The 27,693-nt window shown below is 40.7% G+C and overlaps 2 protein-coding genes across 3 annotated transcripts; one reads left to right on the top strand and one right to left on the bottom strand.

The window, feature by feature from the left end:
- Positions 1-1,057: 1,057 nt before the first annotated feature.
- DPM1 (dolichyl-phosphate mannosyltransferase subunit 1, catalytic) lies at positions 1,058-24,304 on the bottom strand. Of its 2 annotated transcripts, none has more exons than XM_061631267.1 (9): positions 24,099-24,304; positions 19,981-20,080; positions 14,472-14,505; positions 12,553-12,629; positions 12,409-12,434; positions 9,406-9,501; positions 8,463-8,531; positions 7,902-8,016; positions 1,058-1,422 (listed from the first exon to the last, which is right to left on the bottom strand). In XM_061631267.1, the coding sequence occupies exons 1-9, from the start codon at positions 24,200-24,202 to the stop codon at positions 1,318-1,320; spliced, it is 726 nt and encodes a 241-aa protein (XP_061487251.1). In that variant the 5' UTR covers positions 24,203-24,304; the 3' UTR covers positions 1,058-1,317. The 2 variants fall into 2 exon arrangements, with proteins under 2 accessions (XP_061487251.1, XP_061487252.1); XM_061631268.1 differs by lacking the exon at positions 24,099-24,304 and adding an exon at positions 24,001-24,070.
- On the top strand, positions 24,183-25,913 carry MOCS3 (molybdenum cofactor synthesis 3). The gene has a single exon (XM_061631266.1). It carries the CDS (start codon positions 24,379-24,381, stop codon positions 25,738-25,740), a length of 1,362 nt encoding a protein of 453 aa, XP_061487250.1. The 5' UTR covers positions 24,183-24,378; the 3' UTR covers positions 25,741-25,913.
- The last annotated feature ends 1,780 nt before the right edge of the window (positions 25,914-27,693 follow it).

Raw genomic sequence — 27,693 nt, 5'->3', positions numbered from 1 at the left:
AGGAAGGGTAAGATATAAATCAAATCGATCAATAAACTCTACCCAGATATAATTAGCTATCTATATCAATAATTTTCCTGATTTTATGTGTTTTAATAATTATTTTAACAATTAAATATGTACAAAGTAATTATTAAAATCCATGAAATCAGAAAAAACTTTTAAAATTGTGGATTTTAACAGTGTTTTATCCACAGTTTTTTGTAAACTGCTTACAGAGCTCTTCAGTAGTTTATACTTTCTCTAAATAAATCAATGTTATATCATATGTTATACCAGTGCTACTGTAAGACATACTATCACAATCTTTTATGTTTGGGATTATAGTTTAGAAAACATAGAACACTTTACCAGAACAACCCAAATTTAAATACATTGAGGGCAGACTGAATGATACTTCTCATTGGGTTGACTCATTGACACATGGGGAGGAATGAGTGTGCTTGTTGCACCTTCAGTTTTCCTGGCTGTCCATGCAAGAATGTCATGTTCACACTTGTGGAAGTGCTGGGATGAAACTCAGCTTGCTAAGGCTTTGCATAGGAAGGGTAGATAGAGAGGGAACCTTCATGCTTCCTAGACTGTTTTTCTGACCTAACGTGTGCTGACCAGGTGCTAGATACTCTTAGGGTTGCTGACCTCATTTCCTTGCTCTTGCCTTCCTAATCTCACCTTGGGAGAGGATATATATCTTTGTATCTCTCTCCTACAGAGATGAAAGAGCAAGCAGGGCTCTTTGTATCTCCAACTAGGATCTTTCCTATCCAGTATGCATTTCCTACAATAAATGTAAGCTTTCTTATTTTCTGAAATGTAGAGTCTCAGTGTGATTATATCTAGGGCCGAGTGTGCTCCTTCACTAGGGATCCTGTTACAGTTCAGCTTCTGCTAGGCATTCAGCTCCAAATGCTAACACAAATGTTGTCTATGAGCATAAAATCTAACATACATAGGCCCATTTTATTATAGGTAGAAATATAAATGATAATCATGGTAAAGAAGGATGCAAATCACTTATACTTCTCAGAGAAGGAAGTACTCATCCCTCACCCACCTGAAACTTAAAACACCATATAAATGGAATTTTATTTTTTTTAAAAACTGAACAGTAAACATTACAGTGATCATTATTCACAGGTAATAACACCTCCTGAATTATATGCACTGTCCTAGTTTTTCTTCAAATCAGAAATTAGCAATGATTTTCTACGTATAGCCATAAGGAAACTTAGCAAGATTCTACTATCCCATATAAAAATAATTTCTTCAGTCCAATGTAAAGATTTATGGAATGCAGGGAAGATTCTCTTTAATAAATTATGTAGTTGCAAACAAAGTCAACAGTCCTTTGAGAAAAGAAACTATTTCATTGCCTCCTAGTTTAGATTCTCCATAGACTCTGTCCACAAATGATATAGGAACCTACAAAAACAAACGAAACACAATATTATTCCAGTTATAACAGATTCCTGAAGTACTAGAAAGAAAACAGGGACACTTCAGATCTAGGTAGCGTCATGCTCATAATAAAATCTTCTTTGGTGAAGAGTATGAATCTATGGTAGCTATGTAAGAGGAGGAGAACATGTACAAGACAACATCATACCCATTAAAGTTAAAATCACAGCAACCATAAAAGTAATTACAGCAGACATAAAAATACACTTGTCTAGCTTACACTCCATTCCCAAACATCCAGTGAAAAGCAACATCTTAAGCTGACACCAAAAGGACATCAGTGAAGGAGATATACCTCCAAAGGAAGGCAGTTCTACAAGTGGGGTGCCACTACAGATGAGTCTTATTTCACATCACCACCCAACGAGCCACACTCATTGATGAGACCATGAGAACGGCCTTGCCTACAGATGTCAAAGCCTGGCAGATATAGGGAGAGCCACTCCTTCACGTACTTGGGTCCCAAGTCCCTCAGGGCTTTATATGTTAAAGTCAAGACCTTGAATTGCACCCAGTAGCAAACAGATTGGCAAACAGTATTGTAAAATCTCTTTGTTCAAAAGGCAAAAGGATATAAATCATTTAAACAAAGGAAAAAGTGGACAAGGAATCCTGTTTCTCCTTCTTTTCAGCATCCCTATTCTTAAATAACCCAAAGCACTTCTTAATCTATGTGATGAATTTTCCCATCATATCAAAACAGAATTCCTCACAACCTCAACAACAGTTCAGAGTGCTATACTTGGAATTTCTTAGACATATATATTTAAGCTACAATCCTACACGCACATTTATTTTAGACAGCAAAGAGTCTTGTGGCACCTTAAAGACTAACAAATTTTGCTCTAGTGTAAGCTTTCATGGATTACAGTCCACTTCATCTGATGCATGAAGTATAATATTCAATCGCTGGTGTACACATGCTTGTAAACAGTAGTGTCAGGGGGAAATGAACTGTAAGCAGTACAGATAGTGACAATTCCATTAGAGTTAATGTATGTGCAATAAGCAGAGTGAAAATTTATAATATAGGCAGCTAACTTATACCCAGTCAGACCACTGGTCCATCTAGTTCAGTATTGTCTACACTGACTGGTAGTGGCTCTCCAGATTTCAAGCAGGATTCTCTCCTAGTCCTACTTGGAGATGCCGGGGATTGAACCTGGGACCTCCTGCGTACAAGATAGATGCTCTACCCCTGAGCTACAGCAGTGACAGGTGTTTTTTGGTAGTAAGCCCCACTGAACACAATAAACAGATTGTACTGTTAGTGGAATTGAGGACAATTCAGTGAATAGAATGTAGACTGATCTGGAAAAAAATGGTCTCTCAGTTTAGTTGTGAATCTACATGGTCCTGGGAATATTAACTCTCTCTCATCCTGTGCTTCTTACCTGTAATCTGGAAAATGGGAGCTATTAACTTACCTCACAGGGTAGTTGTAAGCACAAGGGAGAGGGAAATAGTTCTTTATCTTCAATGTGTTAAATAAGAGAATTACTAAGTCTAACATGCCTTGTCTTTTTATAGCAAACATAATGAAACATTATTCCTTTAATAATGATTGCACATGGTTCCAAGTTCAGTAGCTATTCATTAAAATATAGTAAACACTGATTTGTAATGTTTTAGACAATCGGTTCCTCCTTTAGGATGCACACCTTAACATGGTGAGGGGGGTTGAGAGTGTAGAAGAAGCTGAGAGCAATGCTGTCAGGTGTCTAGACCAAGAGGCTAGATTCCTAGCAGGGTCACACAAGGTGGAATGGTCAAAGCTCAGGCAGCAGACTAAGATGCATCCAAACTCACAGGAAGGCAATGGAAAACCACCTCTGAATACCTCTTACCATGAAAACCCTATGAACAGAGTATCCAAAATGCAACATGAGATAGTGCTACAAGATGAAACCCCCAGGTCAGAAGGCACTCATTGAGCTACTGGGGAAGAACATAGGACAAGGACAAGTAGTGCTATGACTAATGACACCACTGGGTCAAAGCCAAAAGGAAGCTCAGAGGGTGATGTGCACAGATGCGAAAGGAGAGTCCAGAATTGTACAACACACATAACAGGAACATGGAATGTGAGAAGCATGAACCAGGGAAGGTTAGAAATTGTCAAGAAAGAAATGGAACGCATCAATATTACAATACTTGGCGTGAGTGAATTAAAATGGACGGGAATGGGACATTTTCAATCAGGCAAATACAAAATATTTTATGCAGGGAATGAGAAATTAAGAAACGGCTGCTTTAATAGTGAGAAGTGATGCAGAAAAAGCAATTGGGAGCTACAATGCAAGGTCTGAGTGAGTCATATCAACGAGATTAAACGGGAAAACTATTAATATAACCATCATCCAAGTCTACGCTCCAACGGCAAACACAGAAGAGGAGGAATTGCAGAGATTTTACACAGAAGGAAGAAATTGATCACACACCAAAACAAGATGTGCTGATAATCATGGGGGACTGGAATGCAAAAGTAGGGAACAGAGAAGAACTAGGAATTGTGGAAAATGGGACTTAGGAGATAGAAATGAAGCAGGAGACTTACTGAATTCTGTGAAGCCAATAATTTGTTTCTTGCAAACACATATTTTGAGCAACCAAAAACGACTGTACATGTGGACATCACCAGATGGTCAATATAGGAATCAAACTGATTATATAATTGGTAGCAGAAGATGGAAAAGTTCCATACGTTCTGCGAAAACAAGACCAGGAGCAGATTGTGGTAGAGATCATGAACTGGTAATATCAAAAACTAGAGTAAAGCTAAAGATGAACAACAAAGCAATCATAATGCCAAAATACAATTTCAATAGCATCCCAGGAGAATATAAAGATCAAATAAAGAACAGATTTGAGGCTTTAAACTTTGCTGGTAGAGAACCAGAAGAACTATGGAATGAAGTCAGAGACATTATCAGGGAAGAATGCAAAAGGACAATACCTGTAGTTAAAAAGAGAGAAAGACCTCAATGGATGACTGAAGAAACTCTTAAAATGATTAAAGAGAGAAGGAAAGCAAAAGCAAAAGGAGACAGAAACATGGTGAGAACCCTAAATGCAATAACACAGCGACTAGTACGTGGGGACAAAGAGAACTATTACAGTGGTTATTGTATAGAAATAGAAAACAAAAAGGGTAGAACAACAGCCCTGTTCCAAAAGATTAGAGAAATTAAAGAGAAATTTAAACCAAGAGCAGGGATGCTGAATAATCAACAGGGGAACACATTGACTGACCGAGAAGAAATAAAAGGAAGATGGAAACAATACACTGAAGAACTCTATGAAAGAGATGCAAGGATGACAGATTCAGTCATGGAGGAACCGTATGATGAAGAACCAGAAATTTTCGAATGTGAGGTGAAAGCTGCTCTTAAAATACTTGGAAGAAACAAATCACCAGGAACAGATGGCATACCAATAGAGTTGCTACAAGTTACTGAGACTGAATATGTCCAAATTTTGACTAAAATTTGTCAATATGGAAAACTAAACAATGGCCCACAGCGTTCCATATGTATCCCAATTCCAAAGAAAGGGGATCCCAAGGAATGCAGTAATTATCGAATCATTGCCTTAATATCCCATGCAAGTAAAGTAATGCTCAAGATTCTACAACAAAGGCTCTTACCATATATGAGGTGAGAAATGCCAGATGTCCAAGCTGGATTTAGAAAAGGAAGAGGTACCAGAGATCATATTGCAAACATACGTTGGATAATGGAATGGACCAAGGAATTTCAGAAGGAAATCACTCTCTGCTTTATAGATTACAGCAAAGCCTTTCATTGTGTAGATCATGAAAAACTATGGAATGCTTTAAAAGAAATGGGGGTGCCACAGCATTTGATTTTCCTGATGCGCAACCTATACTCTGGACAAGAGGCTACTGTAAGGACAGAATATGGAGAAACCAATTGGTTCCCCATCAGAAAGGGCGTGAGACAAGAGTGTATTTTATTACCCTATTTGTTTAATCTATATGCAGAACATAGTTGCTGTAAACCACACAGAGAGCTTCGGCTATGGGGCGGTATACAAATACTATAAATAAAATAAATAAATAAATAAATCATACGGAAAGTGGGATTGGACCAAGATGAAGGAGGTGTGAAAATTGGAGGGAGAAATATCAATAATTTAAGCTATGTAGACGATACCATACTAATGGCAGGAACCAGAAATGATTTGAAACGAATGCTGTTGAAAGTTAAAGAGGAAAGCACAAAAGCAAGACTACAGCTGAACATCAAAAAGACTAAAGTAATGACAACAGAAGATTTATGTAACTTTAAAGTCAACAACGAGGATATTGAACTTGTCAAGGATTATCAATACCTTGGCACAGTCATTAACCAAAATGGAGACAATAGTCAAGAAATAAGAAGGCTAGGACTGGGGAGGGCAGCTATGAGGGAACTAGAAAAGGTCCCCAAATGCAAAGATGTATCACTGAAGTCAGGATCATTCAGACCATGGTATTTCCGATCTCTATGTGTGGATGTGGAAGTTGGACAGTGAAAAAAGCAGATAAGAGAAAAATCAACTCATTTGAAATGTGGGTTGGAGAAGAGCTTTGTGCATACCATGAACTGCAAAAAAGACAAACAACTGGGTGTTAGAACAAATTAAACCAGATCTATCATTAGAAGCTGAAGTGATGAAACTGAGGTTATCATACTTTGGACATATAATGAGAAGACATGATTCACTAGAAAAGACAATAATGCTGGGAAAAACAGAAGGGAGTCGAAAAAGAGGAAGGCCAAACAAGAGATGGATTGATTCCATAAAGGAAGGCACAGACTGAACTTACAAGATCTGAACAGGGTGGTTTAGAACAGATGCTATTGGAGGTCACTGATTCAGAGGGTCGCCATAAGTAGTAATTGACTTGAAGGCACATAACAACAACAAGACAATAGGCACTCTCAGTTGACATAGTCAAGTAGAAACCAGCTGGCAAGCAGAAATGGAAAAGATACACTTCCCACACACATGCAGCTCTGCCAAACACGAGTTGTTGCATCTCTAGGCCAGTGTTTCCCAAACTTTTTTTATTTTTTTGTTGCTGGACTACAACTCCCATCAGCCCCAGCCAGCATGGCCAATTGTCAGGAATTATGGGAACTGTAGTCCAGCATCAAAAAAATAAAAAGTTTGGGAAACACTGCCTAGGCAATAGTTTCTTTTGCCAATGAACAGCCCAAGGCGGAGGATTGTCTAATACATTATCTGTTGCTTCACAGACAACAAGGGCACAAAGGAAAGAACTTTCTAAAACATCCAGAACTTCTAACAGAGATTCTTGCCAATATAGGAACAAGCAGCTTCAGATGTAGAAAGATGAGAAAGGAAATTTATGCTAAAAAATCCCCGTAAAAGAAGTTTGTATAAGACACTAGCCACCTCATACCTGGCTTTGCTTGGGAATTCTAAGAAACAAAAAAATCAATGCAGCTTGATTAAAATTAGTGCACGTTTGAAAGGTTCAGACTAGGATGCTGATTCAAAATGACATTTAATTGTATCCAAACAGACAAAAACCTGCAAAATTTGGTCATATCTTTTGAGATGTCCAAATGCATAGCAAACCAACAAACAGCTTTCTAAAATATACAGTAGATTCCGCAACTAAGGCAGGCTACTATTTTAGTGATAGGGCACCAAGAACCGAGTTTCATCTGCACCCACACCTGCTGTTGTTTAAACTGTTGAAGTTAGGTACGTATCAGGTAAACATTCATTCATTAAGGCTGTACCATGGCGTAGGTAGGAGTTACTTTTATCCCTAATATGTTAACAGCGATTAAGATGACAGTCTAAGTCTAAATAGTTGCTGGAAGGTTGGAGAGAAATAACTTGTAGTTATACACAGTCTGTATAACTTCCTTAAATTAGTGGTTTTATTTGGAGAGAGGCTATATTGGATTATTGGTGCAATTCATTTAATCTGTTTTTGTGAACACTTAAGAACTCATGTGGGTATGGGTCTCATCTTAGTTCAGAGGACTACATCGTGAGGAAAAATTAAATGTTCATATTTTTAACAGTGACTACTACATGGCTACATTTGTGGGTCACTTCAGAGCTTGGAAAAGTTACTTTTTTTAACTACAACTCCCATCAGTCCTAGCCAGCATGGCCACTGGATTGGGCTGATGGGAGTTGTAGTTCAAAAAAGTAACTTTTCCAAGCTCTGCTCCTGATTGTATAATTTGTGCCATTTGTGCCACAATACTAGATCTAGCAGTCCTCATGCTGTTTTGTAGATCATCAGCAATTGAGATTTCATTGTATTAATATTAAGGAGCTTATGCCTTCTGAGTATTTTCAGCTGTTAGCCAGTTGTTATCCTAGAAGCCATAAGGTAAATTTATAACATGCTAAATGGAAGGAATATTTGTGTTTTAAGATTTTTACTGTACCTCTCCAATAGAGAAACCCAGTTGTCTGGCCCGGACAATCATTTCCATCTGGAAAACATATCCTTTTGAAACGCAATTCTCCATCAGCTTTTGTAATACCTCTTTTCTGTATAACCTACAAATAAGTACATGAAATGACAACCTCTTGTTTGTTTATTAGTTACTGGTATAATGAAGTACAAGATAACACTGATCCGTTCTGTGTTAGGAACTCTATACAGCTTAGGTGATTACAATTTTTTTGTTTTTTTATGTTACACGAATTGTTTCATTGAAACATTTAAGTGATTATGTTGCACACACTATAATGTATTTTGTGGGAAATTTCTAATAATATATACAATTAAAGAAAAAAGAAAAATTAAAACCTCTTGCAATATTTCAGTTACACAAACACACAAGCTTTGAGAATAATTCCACAATTGCCTTGTTAGTCCCAAACTTCACCCATAAGTTTTACAATTTCAATCCATCTGACCTGCATTAGTTTCAAATGTATCATCAATTTGATAAATTCTTGTTCATCTTGGAAAGCTGAATGCTGTTTTACAGTCAATATACCTGAAGCTGCCTGTTAAGTCGGATGCACCTGGCCGCAGTAGAACTTGAGAGAGGAAGTTAGCGCCACGGCTACCAAGGAAGATAGACAGTTTTGGTAAGCATTGAGAATCTGAAGCTGAAACATTACAAATTGTGATCTGAAAAATAGGATTTCATTATAACACTGGGCTACAATAACAGAAACACATGATTTCTGGGAGTAAGAATATAAAAGATTAGGAAGAGTTTGCCAACACAGGTCAAGTCAAGAAACAAACCTGTAGAACCTAAAAGATTTTTCTATCCCTCTTTGTAACTTATTTACAAATTACATATTTATAACTTATTTACATACAACCAGGAGCTTTACAAGAATCAGAGATTATCAGTTCTTTGCCCATAGATTTACTAACTATGAAGTAGGACAAAAAAGTGAAATGGAATGTTATAACCCCAGAGCCAAGCAAAGATGAAAATCTGGGGCAGCACCAAGAGAAAAAGGAACGACAATTTTAATAACAAAACTCATCCTGTGTGGCTTTTTCTATCACAGGGTTTGAATGATGGAAAAAGGAGAATTTCCCCTTCAATGCAACTCTAAAAGGTATTGGAGCCCCCTCAAAATCTGAATTTGGCAACCTACTGAGAAGGGACTTACTGATTCAAGGAAATGAATAGGAAATTGTTTGATGAAATATTACGTATTAAGGCCTGATTCACCTGGTAAATTGGCTAATTAGATGTTTTCAGAATGGAGGGCAAAAGAAGACTATCAAGGAAAGGATTTCCCTAGTCCAGAGTTTTCACCGAGAGCGTGCTTCTCTTGTGGGCTGCTGCCCGTATTGACCCCATCACATCCCTAACAGTTTTGAAACTCTTCATCCACAGTGAAAACAGCTGCCAAGCCAACTCTGACTAGCAAGGTGATAGCTGACAGGATAGAACCATGATTAAAACTACTAACCTGATTAATTTTCGTTTCAAGTCCCACCCATGCACGCCTCCATTTCCTTTATATCGAGTTCCAGACACAATGTCAAAGTTTCCCTCTTTCTGCGTTCTATATAAAAAAACATTTGCAGGAGGGGGGAAAACACAAATATATTAACAAAAATCTAACAACTTTCAAAAAGCTAGGTCAAAGTAAATATCATATGTTATAGGTGCATTCCAGAGATAGTTAAGCATATTGACTATATGCTGAAAATATTTATAAACATGAAAACAAAGGTTATGATAGCAAAAAATATTTCATGTGTTATCCTTTGCTCTTCAGAGTGTGGAAGAAATCAGCAGCATCACATCTATACCAGACCATTGATATTTCATTCTTCCTCCATGGAGTTCATGGTAGTATATATGGATTTATCAAATTTTATATCCTCATATAATTCCTTGAGGTAGATTAGGCTGAAATATAGCAATTGGCCCAAGCTTCCCAGCTTCACTGATGATCACAAATTTGAATCCAAGTCATAGTTCATTTCTAACATTGCAGGCACTACACTGACCTGAATCTAGTTAAAAATTTATTCATCTGGGGTGAGGGCTAATCCCTTGCTTTGCTAGGAAGGTGTGAGCTTTTGGGAGAATTGGACCCTGTCACCTCCAGTGGAGTGTAAATAGCTGTGAAGGGAAGAGAAAAGGGGTTTGGCTGGGGGTTTCGAGCATGGGATCAGGGGGTGTTGAACACAACACTCTCACAGCACCAGCCGGTCACAGGATTGCATGCACAAGTGTGCAAACATTCTCAATTCACCTTTTTCCTAAATTACGTAGCACCAGATATTTTTAACCTTTGAGTTAAATCTAAAGATATATGACAAATAAATGGGAACTGCTTGTAACTTGAAAGAAGATTCCAAGTTTAGTAATACCAGTATGTATGAGGAATTTTTGCTTTGTAATCCGATGTACAGTTGAATATAAGAACATAAGAAGAGCCTGCTGGATCAGGCCAGTGGCCCATCTAGGCCAGCATCCTGTTCTCAGTGGCCAACCAGATGCCCATGGGAAGCCCGCAAGCAGGACCTGAGTGCAAGAGCACTCTCCCCTCCTGCAGCTTCTAGCAACTAGTTTTCAGAAGCATACTGCCTGACTATGGTGGCGGACCACAGGCATCATGGCTAGTAGCTATTTCGAGATGGAGCTATTTGACTTGAAACATGAACAAGCTTTATAAAGATTAAAACAGAGAAACGTGATGCAATGTCCCTTTAAACAAGATTCTCTTTTCAACATTATATACACACTAGGGGTGTGAACTGGATTTGAACAAGTCCCAAGGCAGATTTCACTAGGGTTCCTCAATTCCACTGCTTTGGAGGCAGAGCAGCTTTGCAAGGAACTTTTTCATATTGTATGAGGTCTGTTGTCATCAACTCCAGGAAATGAAGTTTTAGACCCTTCGGAGGTCCACTGTGAATTGTTTGCAAGGCACTTTGAAGGTAAAGTTGCTCGCCTCTGTAGCAATCTTGATGCCCCATCCACATCTACTGAAGTCCCCAGTGAGGTGTCCAGTGCAGTGTCTGCTGCAATTTCTTGGGATCAGTTTCAGTTGATGGGGCGAGATGTTAGCAGTACGTTGATGATACCCAGCTCTATTTCTCTGTAACATCTGAATTGGGAGAGGCCGTGCAAGCCCTGGACAAGTGCCTGGACTCTGTGCCAGTAAACTGAGTCTGAATCCTAGCAAGATGGAAGCACTGTGGGTTGGTGGTTCCTGAGTTCGGATAATTGGTCAGTTGCCTGCTTTGGATGGAGTTATATTTCTTCTGAAAGGCTAGGTCTGTAGTCTGGGGGTGCTCCTGGATCCGTCTTTGTCACTAGAGGCCCAGGTGACCTCAGTGGCTAGGAGTGCCAGCTTCGGCTGGTAAGACAGCTGCGGCCATTTCTGGACTGGGATAGCCTGACCACAGTTGTCCATGTCTGCCCTTGCAGAAATACCACTGCAGTTATCCTTGTGAAGCTTGGCAGGATTCATGCCCTCAGAAGGGGTGACTTTGCTTGTACATTCCAATTATAGCCCCAAATTAAGAAGGAATAGATTCTTCCTTTCTTTTTAAAAAAGGACATTTTAAAAAGGTGTCCAGCATATAGGCCTTGGGATGTATTTTGGTGGCTTTACCTACTTTGGAGGGGCTGCTATGCCTGCATATGCCATTCATTTCGGTTAAAAGGCAAGTTAAAGATGCTTTTTTACAATTCCCAATAGTGAACGGGGATGGGGGGAATGAAGTGGACTCTGACCCATGAACTGAACTGGCAGCCTCCAAATTGGTCTAAACCAAATAATTATAATGCTATCAATTATGAATAGCCACAATGGCTACTGTATATGGTACCTCCAGGATCAGAGGTAGTATGCCTTTGGATCCTGGATGCTGGTGAACAAAAGCAGGATAAGTCTATTCTGTTCATGTCCTGCTTGTATGCTTCTCAGATGCATATGGGTGGTTGCTGTGGGAAACAGAATTATGGCCTAGATAGTTTCTTAATATCAAATTCATATTAACACATCTACTATCTACCTACTAGTTACAGGATGTAATCCTCTACACAAATTCAACAGTAATAAATCCTGTTGAAACTGACACCCCCAGTAGGTGATTGAAGCCATTACCTCTAAGTGGGAATGAGTAAATGTTATTGCAGAAGTAGTGCAACATGCCCGTGTCTTCCTCCAACATAAAATATTACGAAGGCTGTAATCCCAGGCACACTTTCCTAGAAGTAAGCCCCATTGAACACAATGGGACTCACTTCTAACTATATTTGCATAGGATTGTACTGGAAGTTTCTCAAATCATATACAAATTATGCAGCTTTCCAATCTGAGATGTTTCCAGGATGGCTCTTCTGTTGTTCAACCTATGGCCCTTCTCTAATGTAGCGAGAGTAAATGCAGATGGTACATAAGGGCAATAGACTTTGAGGTCTGACTTCAAATTCTAGAAATGCTACCCACCTGATAAATTCTGGAATGAATTTTGGCTGAAAAACAAAAGAAAAATGGGAAAAAATGGGAAAACAGTCGAATTCAATGTAATTTGAATAAACTAAACTTTATAAAGAATAAAGAAACAGATGCAGACACAGATGACACACTTACGTGGTGCGAAAGGTCAGCATCCATGATAATAATGAAGTTTCCTGTGGCATGCTTCATTCCATGAATGTAAGCCGTCCCTGATGTAAATAGCCAAAAGCAATTTCCGTTATCCACACTGAGAATCATGTATGCAAACAGATTAAAACGTTCCTGACACCTAGATGCAATAACCTCCATACACTTTTAACTTCAAGTCTAGAGTAACCAGATTCAGTAAAATACAGGCCTCCTTTGCCTTTAACAATTAAATGCAGATTTTAGAAAATGCTATATTCCCCTGTTAATGAACTTCAATTTCAATAAAAGTCTTTACCAATATGAAATTAGCAGGGTGATTTGCACTACAGAGATGAAAAAGAAAGCTCTTAATATGTTCTTTAGATATTTTGTATTAATAGCAGTTTCTTGTTTTTCTAGCTGATTAGTATTTTTCCTTAAATAAATTTTAATTATTAATGGAAAGTCCTAGGATTGAAAAAAAAATCAGCCTTGCCCAACCTGTTACCTTCATTATGTTTTGGACACCAACTGGCATCAGGCCCAGTATATGGGTTAGAAATGACTGCAGTTGGAGTCTAAAACATCTGGACAGAACAAGATGGGGACAGCTGGTGCACATAAATTGCTTGTTCTAAATATACAGTTGTGGTTAAACAAATTTCCCCTTTTGTAGGAGTTACGGTACTCCTCAAAGAAAGAAAACTTTAAAAACAATTAAGAATCTGTTTAAAAATCTGTCCCTGTGGTTTGTCTACATAATTATAAAATTAATGCACAACATTCCATTTTTGTATATGAGCACATTATGAATTTCTGATGGAACTCAAGGATCTGTTAAGTGAATAGTAGTTAAAAACAACAACCAGAGCTTCCTGTCTGTGGATATGAGAGGAACAAAGAAATTCAGCAAGAGAGAAATACTGGTAGTGGAGGTTAGCTCCCAACATATTTGAGTACTGCAGCCTCTTTAGTTTAAAATAAGAAGGAAGGAAAAAAGCTTCAACAGATGAAGTTGATATCCCAGCAGAACAGAACTGGGAAATGTTTTATTACATGTGTATCTGACCCAGGCTTGCAAACAAATACAAAGCATTTAACAGCCCACCAATAAAATATTGCCCATCCCGTTGGGTCTGGATTTCACACTGTAGCTTCAACAGTGAGCTTAGACAAATTCTTGCATACAAGGAATAGTTATTGCCTGTGGATGAGTTGTCAGCTACAAGACTGATCCAATCTCTCTTTAAATAGAATAAGCACCCTGGATGTTTACTGAATGGCTCTCTGATCAAACAGCAATCCCTCTCCGGCCAGTACTGGGCAGGGAATAGTCACATGCAGGGTTGCCAGGTTCATGGACGGAGACTGATCCTGTATCTTTAGGAGAAGAGAAAGTCAGCCAAGTGCAGGTGTTCTTGCAACATTGTAATGAGCAAAACCAGAAGGTGGAATTCTCCCTTCCCTCTGCACAACTTTTAAAGATACAGAAGACCTCTTGGAGGCCAGGCCTGGCAAGCAAGAGGTCTTCTGTATCTTTAAAAGTTGTGGAGGGGGGAGGGAGAATTCCACCTTGTGGTTTAACCCCAAAGCATAATGAATTTCAAATAAATGGGGTTAAACTGGCAGTTTAATTTCATGGCTAGAGGAAATTGTGTAGGTTCCACTTATCATTTAACTGGAGCTGTGATAGCATGTTGAAGTTCGCTATTGAAAACCAACAAATCTGCCTTCCCACCCCCCAAAAAGGAACATGTAAATATATAAGCTTTCCCAAGTTTCCAGCACACAAGCATACACACAAGAAAGGCAAAAAATTAAAACTTACGATTAAACATTTTTTTTTAATGTAAACTGCCCTGGGAATTTGATTCAAAGCTGGAATATAAAACTTGTAAATCCTCAAATTAATAAATGCTTACCCAATCCAAGTTTCTTTGCTCTGGGTCTTAAAAGCTGTAAAATATCAGTGGAAGAAATTAAAAACTATTACATGGTCCATGATTGCAGATTCTTTTATTTCAGTAAAACATTAACATTACCAGAGATTGCTCTTCTCTCATATAGGATTGTTACACATTCATATTCACAAACCAATCTGCCGTTAAAAATTGGATTCTACAGGCATTAATTCAAATAAATACAGTTCTGAAATATAGAGATCTAGACCGAGTTTAGAAGATACGTTGGACTCTACTGCATTTTTTTTGTAAAATGAGCTACTTCATTAGCTTTATTCAAGCATTATACTCATGAGTAAGCAGAACCTGCAAGCAGGGAAAGGGGATGAGCACACTAGCCCTGTCCCCACCTGTTGCTGTTCATGAGCTGCAGGTCAACAGTCTGCAGCAAAGAATTTGCTCTACTTGTGTAGGCTGTATGTGAGATATAGAACCCTGGAAAAATAACATCATATGGGGACCCTTCCTTGAGTACAAGAGGCTCTCACTACACACGGTAACCTCCAACGCAAGGAGAGGGATGGCAATGAGGAGGGGTTGGTGGATTTAGAATGCTCATCCCCCTTATGCGTTCTACTTACTCATGGGTGTAACATCTGAATAGCACTATTATTGGCTAGGGCTGAGCGTATCCAAATGTGATAAGGCATCTGGACCTGCAGCAGTTGTAAGAAAGGGAGAATTTCAGATGATGCAGCATCTCCCATCACTGCACTACCATGATGCCCAGATTAAGATGGTCCACCCCTGGAGACTCATGGAATCCAGTGGATTCCTGAATGCCTTGGAGGAGTTCCCAGCAGATAGAGCAGGTTACCCTTGTCACACTGTGGAACAGTGAGGCATGTCGGGCCCTTAACACAATTGTCCCCGAGCACCCCAGCATTGTAGAGGGCGGTTTGCACCTTGGTACACCAGTGAACTAATGGCAATGAAACAGGCTGGACGACGGCTAGAGCGCAAGTGGCAAAAGACATGCTGTGAGGCTGATCGGGCACAAATAAAACATAACTGTGCCGACTGTGTGGAAGTGAGGGCAGCGAAGAAGGCCTACTTATCTGCCACCATCGTATCCTCAAGTAGCCATCTAGTGGAGCTTTTCAGTATTGTCTGGGGACTGCTGACATCAACTCCAGGAAATGGAGTTTTAGACCCTTCAGAGGCCTACTGTGAATTTTTTGCAAGGCACTTTGAGGGTAAAGTTGCTCGCCTCCATAGCAATTTTGATGCCCCATCCACATCTACTGTACTCCCCAGTGAGGTGTCCAGTGCAACATCTGCTGCTACTTCTTAGGATCGGTTTCGGTTGATGCAGCCTGTTGATGTGGACAAGGCGCTTGCAACGATGCAGGCAGTAACATTTCCTCTCAACCCTTGCCCTTCTTGGCTTATTAAAGCTTGCCGAAGGGGTTTAACCAAGTGGATCCAGGGTGTGGTCAATGCATCGTTGTGGGAGGGAGTGAAAGAGGCAGTGATCTGGCCATTCCTGAAAAAGCCCACCCTGGACCCATTGATTTGTGACATCCATTGCCCAGTCGCAAATACGCCCCTTTTAGGGAAGGTGATTGAGAGGGTTGTGGCGCAGCAATTGCAAGTAATCTCAGATGAAACAGATTATCTTGTCCCATTCCAGTCTAGGTTCAGGCCTGCTTATGGGACTGAATTGGTTTTGGTTGCCCTGATGGATGACCCATATCAGGAGAAGGACAGGGGGAGTGTCACCCTGTTATTCTTACTTGATCTCTTGGCAGCATTTGATACTATTGACCATGGTATCCTTCTGGACCGACTTGGTGAAATGGGTATCGAACACACTGTTTTACAGTGGTTCCAATCCCACCTCCAGGGTCATTTTCAGATAATAGCATTGGGTGATGGTCTTTCAGCCCTATTGCAATTGTGTTGTGGGGTGCCGCAGGGTACCATCTATCCCCAATGCTGTTTAACATCTATATGAAGCCCTTGGGAGCATTCATCAGGAGATTTGGGGCGAGGTGTCAGCAGTATGCTGATGATGCCCAGCTCTATTTCTCTGTAACATCTGAATCAGGAGAGACCATGCAAGCATTGGACCAGTGCCTGGACTCTGTGGTGGGCTGGATGAGGGCCAATAAACTGAATCTGAATCCTAGCAAGACAGAGGTGCTGTGGTTGGTGGTTCCTGAGTTCAAATAAAATGTCAGTTGCCTGCTTTGGATGGGGTTGTACTCCCCCTGAAAGAGCGGGTTTGTAGTCTGGGGGTGCGCCTGGATCCATCTTTGTCATTAGATGCCCAGGTGACCTCAGTGGCTAGGAGTGCCTTTTAACAGGTTTAGTTGATAACACAGCTGCAGCTGTTTCTGAACCAGGATAGCCTGACCACTGTTGTCCGTGCACTGGTAACCTCCAGGCTGGATTACTGTAATGTGTTCTATGTGAGGCTACCCTGGAAGTTGATCCAGAAGCTGCAGCTGGTGCAAAACGCGGCAGCGAGACTGCTCACTGGGGCAGGGTATCACCAACATGTCACCCCGTTGCTGAAAGAATTGCACTGGCTGCCTATTAGCTATTGGGCTACGTTCAAAGTTCTGGTTTTGGTATACAAAGCCCTATACAGCTTGAGACCAGGATATCTAAAAGATAGTCTTACCCTTTATATACCCAGTCAATTACTAAGCTCTGCAGCTGAGGGCCTCTTGCAGATACCACTGTACCAGGAGGTCTGTTTTGTAAAACACAGTACGCGGGCCTTTAGTGTAGTGGCACCTACTCTTTGAAATTTCCTCCACTTAAATATTAGACAGGCGCCATCTCTGTTATGTTTTTGGCACCTATTGAAGACCTTCCTCTTTCAACAAGACTTTTAAGTAAAGACCTTATTTCAGTCTGTGCCTGTGTTGGAATTGCTTTTTAAGATGCTTTAACAGCTTTTTTAAAAAGATGTTTTGTTTTAATATATTTTAAAGTTTGATTTATGATATTTTAGAGTGTTTTTAGTGTTTTTGTTTGCCGCCCTGGGCTCCTCCTGTGAGGAAGGACGGGACAATAATAATAACAACAACAACAACAACAACAACAACAACAACAATAATGGGATAAGTGAAACATGTTAAATGTTCTCATTTTCATGCATCTCTTGTCCAGGTGGCTCTGATACTCAATAATGCGATATTCTGGTCTTTTTTGTTGTTACCCCCACATTTATAACTAAATGTGGGCTCCTACTAGGAGGAAGGGTAGGATATAAATCAAACAAATAATAATAATAATAAATAAATGATCCATTTAGCTCTTACAAATTTCTGATTTTTCAGCAAATGTTCAACCACAGTACGAGTACAAGTATTTAGATGTTATACTGGCAGCAGGATTGCCTCCAACACGTACACACACACACACACACAAGTGTGATTCTCTTTGTCAAGTCATTCACACAGCGCATGATTCACCACCAAATCCTTCAGAAAAAGAGGAGCTTTACTGACACGACATGAGCCATGTCAATTCTATCCATGGGATACAATTACACAAAGACTGTAGGGAACTAACTGCTGAGTAAGCTTGCTCATGGTCAGAAATATGTATTGCATATTTTAAATATTTATTTATTTTATTTGTGTCCCGCCCTTCCTCCCAGCAGGAGCCCAGGGCAGCAAACAAAGCACTAAAACACTTTAAAACATCATAAAAACAGATCTTAAAAAACATTAACAAAACAGCATTAAAAACATTTTAAAAAAAACTTTAAAAAAGGGTTAAAATCATTATTAAAAAACATATTAAACAATTCTGACACAGATGCAGACTGGGATAGGTCTCAACTTAAAAGGCTTGTTGAAAGAGGAAAGTCTTCAAAAGGCGCTGGAAAGATAGCAGAGATGGCGCCTGCCTAATATTCAAGGGGAGGGAATTCCACAGGGTAGGTGCTGCCACACTAAAGGTCCATTTCCTATATTGTGCAGAACGAACCTCCTGATAAGATGGTATCTGCAGGAGGCCCTCACCTGCAGAGCACAGTGATCTACTGGGTATATAAGGGGTAAGATGGTCTTTCAGGTATCCTGGTCCTGAGCTGTACAGGGCTTTGTCCACCAGAACTAGAACCTTGAACTTATAAAAGGCTTGTTAAAAGAGGAAAGTCTTCAGAAGGCGCTGAAAAGATAACATAGATGGCCCCTATCTAGTATTTAAGGGGAGGGAATTCCAAAGGGTGGAAGTGGAAATGGACAGGCTTCAAGTCGATTCTGACTTATGGCAACCCTATGAATAGGGTTTTCAAGGTAAGCGGTAGTTTTGCCATTGCCTTCCTCTGAGGCTGAGAGGCAGTGACTGGCCCAATGTCACCCAGTGAGCTTCATGTCTGTGTGGGGGTATTCAAATCTTGGTCTCCCAGATTGTAGGTATCACTATACTAAAGGTCCGCTTCCTATGTTGTGTGGAACAGACCTCCCGATGAGATGGTATCTGCAGGAGGCCCTCACCTGCAGAGCACAGTGATTGTCTGGGTATATAAGGGATAAAACAGTCTTTCAGGTATCCTGGTCTCAAGCTGTATAGGGCTTTGTACGCCAAAACTAGAACCTTGAACTAGAAGCTATATATATTTCCATTTTTAAGTAAATCTTCATAAGGAGGCATCCAGCAACATACATACCTTTAAATACTTAATTTTGCCAATATGAGTGGACACAGTATAAAATGGGCAAAAATGCACTGAGTGATATCCAACTAAGTCATACTCAGAGTAGAAGGCATTGAAATAAATAGGCAAGTAATGAATCCATTGAGTTCAGCTGGCCTACTTGGACTACACTGGATATCATTACTATTATTGGTATTGGTATTATTTATTAGATTTATATCCCGCCCTTTCTCCCATTAGGAACCCAGGGTGGTAAACAAAAGCACTAAAAACACTTTTAACACATCATAAAAACAGACTGTAAAATATATTAAAACAAAACCACCATTAAAAACATATTAAAAAAATCTTTAAAAACATTTTTAAAAGCTTTAAAAACATCTATTCTTTTAAAAAAAGAAGGTTTAAAAACACCTTAAAAAGCAGATATATGCAGATAAAGAAGAGCTGCTAATGCTTGACCTGGATCCCCTGTTGTGGTGCTGCACATGACAAACTTCAGCACATCTGACAATGCTACAACGATGAGGAAAGTGGTACTTAATAAATTTCTGACAAACAGCTATTAGAGCATCCTGTGAGACAAAGTGATGGCAATCCTAAGATTAAGCATAACTTTTTAATGTGAGAATTAAAGCTGTATCCAAATATATTAATTCAGGAAGTCTCCAAATACTCCCAGATGTTGCTTCCCTCATTATGAATTGGAATAAAGTGGTGAACAATTCAGAGTTAAGAAAAAGGATAACCTGTACATCCTAATTAAATTCCTGATTGTTAATAATGTTATTAAATACTTAGTGTTGTAACAGCATAGAAGCCAAGACAAAAAACAAACACATAACTCACGATTTTATCGGATCCATAAATCTTTATCAACTGTTCAGCAACTTCCTGTGTCCCATCTGGACTTCCATCATCTATTACTATAATTTCAAAATCATTTCCACTGAAAAAAGAGAATTACATTGTAAAGCTAAGTTCAAAAGACCTAAGTTTCAAAGAGGTATGAAAGGGGGGAAGAGAAACACCCAATGGTTCCTCATCAAAGGTAAATGCTATCATTAATGCTATCAGATTTCATTCACAACTCAAAATGGAACTGAATTGCTTCATAATGCAGACCCCAGATTGGAGACAAGTTCATTGTCCATCACTTTCAGTCTCAAGATCTGCAAATATCATGTCTAGCCTCCTACTTTAGTAGTCCTATTGCTAAGACAAGCATATAACTGATTATCATTGTCAGCAGTAGATACACTAATTATTTTGTTTCACAAAGACTGCAATCTTTAAGTGGTGCAAGGACTTATTATTTATAATTATTAATTAGATTTCTATTCACCCCAAGGTCCCAGAGCGGGTTACAATAACAGAAAAATACAATATTAGAATCAGTTAAAAGGAGTTACAATCAGAAGAACAGGTCCTAAAATATTACTCTCAGGTGTCAAGGCCAGGGTAAATAGAGGCATCTTCATCAAATGACAATAGCCATGAAGGTGCCAGACAAACCTCTGTGGGGAGGTAATTCCACAGCTTAGATGATGCCACAGAGAATGCCCCTTCTAGGGTGGTTACCACCCCAAACATCCAAGGGTGGGGAGAAACTACCAAGAGAAGCCCCTTTGCCAGTTTTAACACCTGAGAGCATCTGTAGGGAGGAGGCGGTCTTTCAAATATTTCAGGTAAGTCATTTAGGGCTTTAAACACTAATGTGACCACCATAAATTGAGCCCGGAAACAAACCGCCAACCAGTGCAGCTATTGGAAAACAGGGGTTGTGTGATTCAAAATGAAACCCCACCCAATAATCTGGCTGCTGTATATTGAACCAGTTGAATTTCCAAGTCATCTTTCAAGGGCAGCCCCACATAGGGCATATTGAAATACTCCAAACTGGAAGTTACCAGAACATAAAATACTGGCTGCCCATTAGCTACTGGGCCAAGTTCAAGATTCTGGTTTTTGTGTATAAAGCTCTATACAGCTTGTGACCAGGATACCTGAAATATCGTCTTACCCCTTATATACCCATTCAATCACTGTGCTCTGTAGGTGAGGGCCTCCTGTGGATACCATCATATCAGGAGGTCCGTTCCACACAACATAAGAAGTGGACCTTTAGTGTAGTGGCACCTACCCTTTGGAATTTCCTCCCCTTAAATATTAGGCAGGCACCATCTTTGTTACGCTTTCGGTGCCTACTGAAGACCTTCCTCTTTCAACAAGCCTTTTAAGCAGAGGCCTTATCCCAGTCTGTGTCGGAACTGCTTTTTAAGATGTTTTTAAAGCTTTTTAAAAAAAAGATGTTTTAAAATATATGTCTTAATATATTTTAACGTGTATTTTTAAGATGTTTTAGAGTGTTTTTAGTGTTTTGTTTGCCACCCTGGGCTCCTTCTGGGAGGAACGGCGGGATATAAATTTAATAAATAACAACCACAACAACACAGTGACCAAGTCATCTCTTCCAGAAAGGGCTGTAGCTGGTGAACTATCTGGAGCTGGAAATTGGCACTCCTAGCCACCAAGGCCATCAGAGCCTCCAATGACAATGTTGGAATTAGGAGTACCCCAAAGCTATGGACCTGCTTCTTCCAGAAGAAGCCATCTCCTCACCTCTTGGGAGTGAGAACTCAGGGTACATAACACCTTATCAGGATTCAGCTTCAATGTATTGGTTACATCCAGCCCATCACTGTTTCCAAGCAGCAGCCTATCATCTGAACCACCTCTCCAAACACAGATGGAATGGAGAGATAGAGCTGGCCATCTTCTGTATATTGATGAGACCTCACTCCAAATCTCCCAATGGCTTTTATTAGACATTAATAGCATGGGGACAATATCTAACTATGCAAGACACCACAAGACAATTCCCATGATGCTGAGCAATAGCCCCCCTTAACTACTATTTGGAAGTACCCCTAAAAGTAGGAGCAACACCTATAGTGCCTCAGAGCCACTGCAAAAGAATACCATAGTCAACAGTATCAAAGCTGCTGAGACTAAAGGCGACCAACCTGGGTTGCACTCCCTTTTCCCACCACTCTCCTGACAAATGTCATAATTTGTTAGTGTACTATGTGTGACGTGAGTGTGATTTATATGTAGCTTGACATGATCATGAGCACTAATGTATCTAAAAATAATCAGTGGGCGATATCCAGTTGTTAGTCATGCTCAAGTAACTTAAGTTCATTGAGTTAAATGGATATCACCTAAGTATTGTGCATCATTTTCTAAAATAGTAAAAATATTAAGGTAAATATTTAAGAAATTTCTAGCATAGCCCTATGAAGTTGTACAATGACTATCTGTTTTACATTAATATGTTTTTATGATTACAGCAACCAATTAGTATTCACTTATTTAAGAAGCATCTAAATAATAAACCTATTTTCTTTAAATCATTGATTTAAGTTGGCATTTTTTTCTGGGCAACTTAAATTGCCTTGATTAAAATAAATCCATGCAGACACTAAGAATCATCACTTCACTGTAAGCATCTCTTTCTCCAAGTAAACTTCACAGCTTCTCAAATCACAGATCAATGGTAGGGGTTGGACAGCTCTGCCTCAGGCATTGCAGTGATCCACAGACATTTAATGGTTATTTAGCAAACACTTTCAAGAAATCCACAAAAGAAGCTACTAGCCTATCTGTTCAGGTATATCTATGATAGCTGCTTTTAAAAGAAGTAAGAACTACCAGTTTTTGCCAATGGAGGCAATTCTAGCTCCAAGTGGGTGACTATTTACAAACTGGATTTAGTATTCAAGCACTTCAAAGTAAGTGCTAAACTGGGAAATTAGTCCATGATAAAGCACTCTGTCACACCACTACCTCAGTATGTTATTTGAAAGAATTAATCTGGAGGAGTCTAAAAAAATTCAAAGAGATCTGGCTTATAAACCAATCTTGCAAATCAAGGTTTTGCTCTTGATCATAGGTATTTAGAAATGAGTTGGCAGCTGGGTGCAAAATCGGATAGCCATATACTTCAGGAGAAGCAGCTGGCGATCACACACCAGCTGTCTGTGAGAACAGGCTGAAAATCTGCAGAGTGACAATTTCTCCCCCCCCAACCGCCATAGGTTCAGAGGATCATGCAAATTCATCCTGAGAATCCAAAGAATGTCCAACAAAAACCTACAAAATTTACACACTAAACTTACCGTCTTATACCTACACAAAATAGATCTATACAGAAATGTCTCTTGAAAAATCACCACCCAATTTATGTCGCAGACAGTGAAAAAGAATATTTACTCCTATCCTATACACACTTTCCTGGGAGTAAATCTCACTTACCTCAGAGTAGACATACATAGGCTTGTGCTGTAAGGCTTCAATCAAGTACAGACTTGCCTCAAGAGTAAAAAATCCACTGTATGGTGAGATTTACTTTTGAATAAACATGCATAAGGGCTGCACTGTAAGTCCTTGTTTATAATAAATAAATAAAGACCATGTCTAAACTCGTTCTATGGTGAAATAATGGTCTGAAATACCTTTAAAATCTTTATAGCTTTGATAAATTCGTTGTGTTATAGAGGAGTATTTACATGCCTAAAATATGTGAATTGGAGACAACAGACCCTTGGAAGGAGGCCCAATATTACGCTCCCACTTCGGGCTACAAACGGAAGATCACCTGTCACAGATTAATAACCCTGCAACACGCTTGAACCACTTTATGAGAAAAACCGTCATGCTTCCTTTCCACCCGAAGCGGAGGATTCTAATCCGCAATGGTGATTGTTGGCCAAAGAGTGGGGGTTGGAAAAGGTTGCTAGTTATCCCAGATTAACTAACGCGGAGTATAGGATCGGTGCTGGTCTGACGGATTTTTCGATCGCTTACTGTTGCATTTGAAAGGGTGGGGGTCAGCAGATGGGAGAAATGAAGAAGAAAAAAGAAAAAGGGAGGGCAATCCCAGATCCCTTCCCTTCGCCAGTCACCTCCGGTCGAAGCTCCTCACCAGTAGCCACACAATGAGCGGCAGATTTTCGCGCTCGTTGAAAGTGGGCAGCAACACCGAGTACTTGTCCTGCAAGGCAGCCATGATGGCAGCGACAGCTGCGCCTGACAAGAGCCGAACCAACGGCGCCTGCGCGTCAACCAGCAGCCTGGCCTCGGGCCTTTCCCTCAACCGCGGAAGCGGAAGAGGCGAGGCCTCCTCAAGACTCCCTGCTTCGTAATTAAGGCATTTCTCTCCATTCTCTAGTCGCCGCTAATGTAATGGCGGCGAAGCCGGCATGGTTTCCAGCTGAGAGGAGTGTGCTGGGTGAGGGGAGTAGCGGTAGCGCACCCACAGTGGCTGAGGCGGCGCCGGCGGTGGCTACTACTGTGGGGATGCTGGACCCGCTCCCGCTCCGCACCGAGCTAAGCCGGCTGGACATCCAGCGCTACTCGCGGCAGCTGGTACTCCCAGAGCTGGGCGTGCGCGGGCAGCTGCGGCTCTCCGGCTGCTCGGTGCTGGTAGTGGGCTGCGGAGGGCTGGGCTGCCCGCTGGCGCAGTACTTGGCCTCTGCGGGCGTGGGCCGCCTGGGGCTGGTGGACCACGACGTGGTGGAGCTGAATAACCTCCACCGGCAGGTGTTGCACCGGGAGAGCCGCCTGGGCAGCTCCAAAGCCCAGTCTGCCGCCGCAGCCTTGCGGGAGCTCAATTCCACGGTGCAGTGCGTGCCCTACGAGCTGGCCCTCAGCCCCGGCACAGCCCTGCAGCTGGTCAGCGCCTACGACATCGTGGCCGACTGCTCTGACAACGTGCCCACCCGCTACCTGGTCAACGATGCCTGCGTGCTGGCGGGGAAGCCTTTGGTGTCTGCCAGTGCCTTGCGGCTGGAGGGCCAGCTGGTGGTGTACAACTACCAAGGGGGCCCCTGCTATCGCTGCCTCTTCCCCAAGCCCCCTCCTCCAGAGACGGTCACAAATTGTGCAGATGGTGGGGTCCTGGGTGTCGTGCCGGGCATCCTTGGGTCTCTCCAGGCTTTGGAAGTGCTCAAGATTGTCTCTGGGTTGGGCACCTCCTTCAACCGGGCTATGCTGCTATTTGATGCCCTGGAAGGAAGATTTCGCCACATCAAACTAAGGCCCAGGAATCCAAGGTGCCTGGTGTGCGGGGACCATCCCTCCGTGACCACCCTACAGGATTATGAAGCGTTCTGTGGGTCTTCCGCAACAGACAAGTGTCGGACATTACATCTTTTGCCCAGTAAAGAGCGAATATCCGTAGAAGAGTACAAAGAAGTACTGGACAATCAGATTCTTCATGTATTGGTAGATGTCCGCCAGTTGGTAGAAGTGGACATAGGTCGCTTGCCACATTCCCTCAGTGTGCCTCTTAGTAAACTCGAAGGAGAAGACAAAGAATGCCTGAACTCCCTATGCCAGACGATACTTGAAGCAAAGCAGGGGACTGATAACAGCTTGGCTTTCCCAGTTTATGTTGTCTGCAAGTTAGGAAACGACTCTCAGAAGGCTGTGAGAATATTACAGGGATTGTCTGATGATAGGTTAGGCTTAATTTCTGTTAAGGATATTAGAGGAGGACTGATGGCTTGGGCTAGCAAAATTGACAAAGCGTTTCCTCAGTATTAATATTTTCTCAAAGCCAATTATGTTTTGTTTTAATCAAGAGTTCCACTCATCACTGTGGGGGCTGAAAAGATTCTCTTATATTTGTAATCATCCTGCAAAGGCATCTTCAGAACATTTGAAATGTATTTTTAAAGAAAAAAGTTTTTTAAAAAATACAAAACCAAATGTGTGTATACCTCAGTGGGTTAAAAGTTGTATTGGGGTTGTAGGCAATGTTAGTCATACTCAAAGTAGACCCATTGAAATTAATGGACAGGACAAACTTAGGCCCATTGATTTCTTCTCAGGGTCTACTCTAAGAAGAATCTAGGTGGATACGACCCATGGTGTTTCAGAAGAATTCACTTCTGTAACAAGGTAGCCTGTTTACATTCTCACTTTTGAATCTCTACTTCTCTTACAAGTAGTGATGCTTGACTTAAGGTGTGACCAAAGCCATATAAAGGCATGTTTCAGGTTCCATATAAGCATCAAATACTCTTGATAGCATTGAATGCCGCTGATCCTGTGAACTTTGAAAATGACATTCTCCCCTTCCCTTCTCCCTATCACATCCCTTGTGGACCTTTGTCATTTATTTTGCCTAATGAAGCTGAGAGAGTGCCCTAGCCTTTGACATCTGAGATGTTTATTTTTAGGACCCACCCTATTTTGTCATTTTCGGTTGATTTTAATGCTGTATTTTAAAATTGTCACCCACCCTGGGACCTTTGGGTGAAGAGTGAGTAAAAAATGTTATTAGTAAAAATAATACATAATAATATTGTGTCTTGTTAAACTAAGGGAGAGCAAGCTTCAACTTCCTCACCTGTTCCATCTTCCCCTCTCTACTCCATCCCACAGTATCAGCTGGGTTGCCACTTGCTGTCTCTATGCCTTGGAGAATATTTGCTCTGGAGTCCCGTTGGGCGTATGAGGCTTCCGTCTCGCACATATCCTTTTTCTGTTCCCACTCACTTTGCTGGGACCACTTGCTTGTTAATTAGCACTTCCTTGTTTCCAGACTCTCTATCTTTTCTTTTAGTGTTGTGTAAATTTGTATAGATATTAGCAGAGATTGTCAACAGTCTGAGATCCGTGTGTGCGTTTACCTAAGTGGCAGCCTTTTACCTTGCATTGAGATCACTGAGACTTAAGAGGTGTTGCTCTTGCCCCACTTCCAACAAGTGTGAGCTGCAAAGACATGTGAGAAAGGTCATAAATCATTCCTAACTAACTAGAAGGAAGACATTTCTATACCCAATAACTTGAGGGCTTTTCCCCTCATATCTGCTTGAACCAGCTTTGTAGGGGGATTAAGGGAGAGCCATTTTCTGCACTACCACTGTCCTGGTGTACAGATTTCCTCTGGTACAAAGTGCAGTACCTCATATGTTTTGTCAATAAACAGATCTTGGGACAATGCTAAGAAAACAAGTAGGGGGTGTATATGTGTTTACTCTGAGTGGCAAAAGCACAAAAATAATTAGGCACACTGATTGTATAAATACATTTGCAGGCATTTGTTTTGCTTTTTTCTGCGTTCAGAATTCATGTTCTCAAATGATTTTGGACACTTGGAGCAGGAACTAGGAGGGGGAGATTATGAAAAAACAGCTGGGCAATAGGAGTCACTAATAGGGGAAAAGCTGCCCTGGGCTTCTACTGGGAGGAAGGGCAAGATATATATTTAATAAATAAATAAATAAAAATAAAAGAACGGTAAAGTACCTGCTTCAGTATAGTGAAAATAACCAATGGTCTTGTTATGTGCCTTCAAGTCAATTTTGACTTATGGAGACCCTATGAATCAGCAACCTCCTGTTCAGATTTGTAAGTTCAGGGAGACCAGGGTTTGAATCCCCACACAACCATGAAGCTCACTGGGTGACCTTGGGCCAGTCACTGCCTCTCAGCCTCAGAGGAAGGCAATGGTAAACCACCTCTGAATACCGCTTACCATGAAAACCCTAT

Source organism: Rhineura floridana, chromosome 6 (assembly GCF_030035675.1).
Source record: "Rhineura floridana isolate rRhiFlo1 chromosome 6, rRhiFlo1.hap2, whole genome shotgun sequence".
Lineage (NCBI taxonomy): Eukaryota > Metazoa > Chordata > Lepidosauria > Squamata > Rhineuridae > Rhineura > Rhineura floridana.
The sequence above is the reverse complement of the archived record's forward strand: the minus strand, read 5'-3'. Positions and strand labels throughout refer to the sequence as shown.

Bases quoted from the DNA above. Each gene is read 5' to 3' on its own strand.
- MOCS3 (XM_061631266.1), top strand. From the start codon at position 24,379: ATGGCGGCGAAGCCGGCATGGTTTCCAGCTGAGAGGAGTGTGCTGGGT.
- DPM1 (XM_061631267.1), bottom strand. From the start codon at position 24,202: ATGGCTGCCTTGCAGGACAAGTACTCGGTGTTGCTGCCCACTTTCAAC. The intron at 12,630-14,471 runs GTAAGCATTTAT...TATTTACATCAG, and splicing joins AGCAAAGAAACTTGGATTGG to GGACGGCTTACATTCATGGA. The intron at 12,435-12,552 runs GTAAGTGTGTCA...TTTGTTTTTCAG, and splicing joins ATGCTGACCTTTCGCACCAC to CCAAAATTCATTCCAGAATT.